Genomic DNA, 3,375 nt, shown 5'->3' on the forward strand with positions numbered 1-3,375 from the left:
CCAGTAACTACTCCCCCTACTTGAAATATTGATAAGAATATACAACATAAGAGCTTATTGTGATCCAAAGGCATAATCTTGTGTTGTAAAGACATGCGTTGCCAATTGGCATGGAATACAAGCCTTTCCAAGGCGTTAGGAGATAATCACCTCCCTAGTTGCGCAACACTTGTATTTCATGATAAGACAATTTTAGAGTTATTATAGCTCAAAAGAAAAGATGTTTTAAGAAAAAATTAATATAGCACTAATAAGCTTTCATAGCTCAGTTGGTTAGAGCACCCGTTTAGTAAGCGGGAGGTCTTGAGTTCGACTCTCAATGAAAGCAAGTGAACCCATCTTCTTGCCTCCAGTGCAGTCTTATATCTGCCGTTTCCCTTTACACATTTATCGTTCAGATCTAAACGCCCAATTTCTATCCCGAAGTCATTTGGTTTTACTTCTGTTAGTTTGATCTCAGTCTCTTATGTTTTTGGTATTATTCAGTGTTCACAACGAGAATCCAGTCAGATCTTCTTGCCTCCAGTGCAGTCTCATATCTGCCGTTTCGCTTTACACATTTATCGTTCAGATCTAAACGCCCAATTTCTATCCCGAAGTCATTTGGGTTTACTTCTGTTACTTTGATCTCAGTCTCTTATGTTTTTGGTATTATTCAGTGTTCACAACGAGAATCCAGTCAGAAGAAGAAGAAACTTCCTAGCCTTGAATTGAATCTTTTACCTTTCAAATAACTTGGGGTAATGACGATTATCATGATAAATTGTTATGATTTCATTATATGTACACCTATATTTCCCTACATATATACACATGTTGACCTTGTTTTGCTTCCTTGATATTCTCCACCCTTCTTTTCTTTGTATTGTTGTATGCTAAGCACTGCAATTGAGTTTCTATGTAAAATCTGTTCGATTGTTTGTGTGAAAAAGAGTATTCAGATTTTTTGGATTGTATATATACACGGGAGAATCACATTGTGGAATTCCTCAATAAGCTCAGATTTCACTATATTTGCGACAAGTTGTCTAGACTTATTATGTTGGCCAATTGAAAATTCAGTAATGTGATTCTTACAGTGATCTGATAGGAAAATATGGCTAAACTTTACAGCAGATCATATATTTAGAAATCTATAATTGATGGTAGTCTTGACAAACACATTCACCTCAAGCTGATGCTTCTCTATCATCGTATCACATATGTTTTGTAACACATATAGGCGTGCCTTTCGGCATATCGATCAGAGCACATAAAATGGTCAGCTTCTCACTATAGCACCACAATAGATCTCGTCCTCAATGTGATGATGCCAATCATTCATTCATATTAAACTCTTTAGGCCTGTAGATTCTCTTGTAATCTCTTATTTGACAAAATTTCTTGCTTCAAAAGAAACATCTACACACACTTCCAATCTTTTAAAATATAGTTCCTTTATATATATATATATATATCTTATATTCCATTAACCCTAACAAAACATTGTCACTCCCTACACAATGCTATGGGACATAGGAGGATACTGCATCACTAGAAAATTGAAGGTGGTGGGACAACCTAGGGAGAGGCCTTTGGGAACAAAGGTGAAGACTAGGGACGACTCCGATGTGAGGTTGAGGGCACGAATCCGTCCACCGACATGGAGCCTGAAGTCACTCGAATTCCTGCCTTCGCTAAATTGTGCTGCATTGTGGAAGGTGCCCACGAATTCCTCGCATCCGGAGGTTGTGTTCGTGGTGGCAGACGGAAGGTTCAAAAAGACATCTAGAATGGCGGGCATGCCCTCGGTCCATGTCAATCCGGCCACTATGAGGTTCTCCTCCTCTGCCCCTTGTGCCACCGCAGCCATGTCTCGCTTCACTGTGGCGGAGCACGGGGCGAGGATCCACTCCCCCGTCTTGCACAACTTGTCCGAGCTTCTTAATTCCGCCACTCCGTCGCTAAGCCTCACCGGCACTCCTTGGACCATCCATGGGACATCCACCTCCTCATACACATACCCTAAGTTCCTTGTGTCCAATGCATCCCTCACCTTCACTCTCACGAGCTCCGCGTCCTCGTTGTAGAATGCAAACTCGGCATCCAAATACTCGGCTTCGTCAATGTCCTCGTTCCCTTCCATGTCCTTCCAGAGCACCCACATCCGGTCTAGCTCCGCGTGGTGCGGATAGAACACCGGATCCCTAGCGGCCGCGTAAAGCGACCCCATGTCTTTCCCCCCGACCGTGTTCGCCGAACCCGACCACACATGCATCGAGTTGTGGGGGAACTCCTCCACTGTCCCATATAGGGTCCTGGGAGCCTCTCCATGCTTGAACGGATAACCGAAGAATCTATACTTGCTCTCGGCATCCCTAACAAGGGACCTGTACACGTATGCCGCGTTCTCGTGGAGTTGTTCCTCCGTGGACCGTGTTTCGGCATTGTAGGCGTAGTCGATGGCGACCACCGCGGGTGGCATGTGATCAGGATTCCTATAGTTATCCATGAGGACGGGGTATTGGGTGTACATCCATGGCATGGTGGAGCCATTGGGATGGTCATAGTTCCAGAAGGGGAGCGAGAAAGTGTCATCATCTAGGAGCTTGGCCAGGATCCTCTCGTGGAAGTAGAGGTACCATCTATGGAAGGGGAAGAAGAGCCAGTTCCCATGGACTTGGAAGAGGAGGTCGGTAGAGTTGTTTTGGTTATAGACTGTGTTGCAATAAGCACAATGGATGTTTGCTTGTTGGGCGAAGGAACGAGGGTCTTCGGGGGGTAGGTCCTTCATGAGGGAGTAAGCTCTAGCAAGTGTGTCTCCATAGGTGGCATTGGGAAGGTGGGCTGGCCTTCGGACCTTGAGGGTAGGATAAAGTGTTGGGTTGGGTGTGAAGAGGGGTAAGGGTGTTGTAGCTGGGGGAGGGGCACAACAATTCAAAATCTCGAGTTCTAATGCGGGGATGTCTGATGGGGCATTGCAACTAGTCATGTTTGGGGATAAGACTGTGCATTGTGCTCGCAATATGAGGTTAGAATTGTGAAGACCATAATTAGTGTTATACATAAGAATGATGATGAAGGTGGTGGAGAAGGAGAAGCACATGGGTTTCTTCATTGTTGTAAAAATTGAACCCAACATCCTTCTTTGTTATGGGTTTGTGCTTGCTTGTTATAAAGAGAATGAGATGCTGCTTATTGAAGAGAGAGAGAGAGAGAGAGAGAGAGAGAGAGAAAGAAAGAGAGAGCATGCTTGTCCTTGTAAATATATCGTGTGTGTCTTCACGCTCCACCAAAAATATTGAATTTATGACACACAATGCACATCAAAGTTTCCATGTCCTTTCTTTGCCTTTATTTTTTATTTTTTATTTCTTTTCCTTTCTTTGCCTTTAT

The 3,375-nt window shown here is 43.7% G+C and overlaps 1 protein-coding gene and 1 non-coding gene across 2 annotated transcripts; one reads left to right on the forward strand and one right to left on the reverse strand.

Annotated features, from left to right (window-relative positions):
• The first annotated feature begins 254 nt into the window (after window positions 1-254).
• On the forward strand, window positions 255-328 carry TRNAT-AGU (transfer RNA threonine (anticodon AGU)). The gene has a single exon. It is a non-coding gene; the product is annotated as a tRNA-Thr (tRNA).
• Window positions 329-1,310: 982 nt separating this feature from the next.
• Window positions 1,311-3,126, reverse strand: LOC147856210 (polyphenol oxidase, chloroplastic-like). The gene has a single exon (XM_087329887.1). It carries the CDS (start codon window positions 3,119-3,121, stop codon window positions 1,496-1,498), a length of 1,626 nt encoding a protein of 541 aa, XP_087186013.1. The 5' UTR covers window positions 3,122-3,126; the 3' UTR covers window positions 1,311-1,495.
• Window positions 3,127-3,375: the final 249 nt, after the last annotated feature.

Source organism: Azolla caroliniana, unplaced genomic scaffold (assembly GCF_043228905.1).
Source record: "Azolla caroliniana isolate FFs.n. ecotype wild unplaced genomic scaffold, voAzoCaro1.0.p SCAF_13, whole genome shotgun sequence".
Classification (NCBI taxonomy): Eukaryota; Viridiplantae; Streptophyta; class Polypodiopsida; order Salviniales; family Salviniaceae; genus Azolla; species Azolla caroliniana.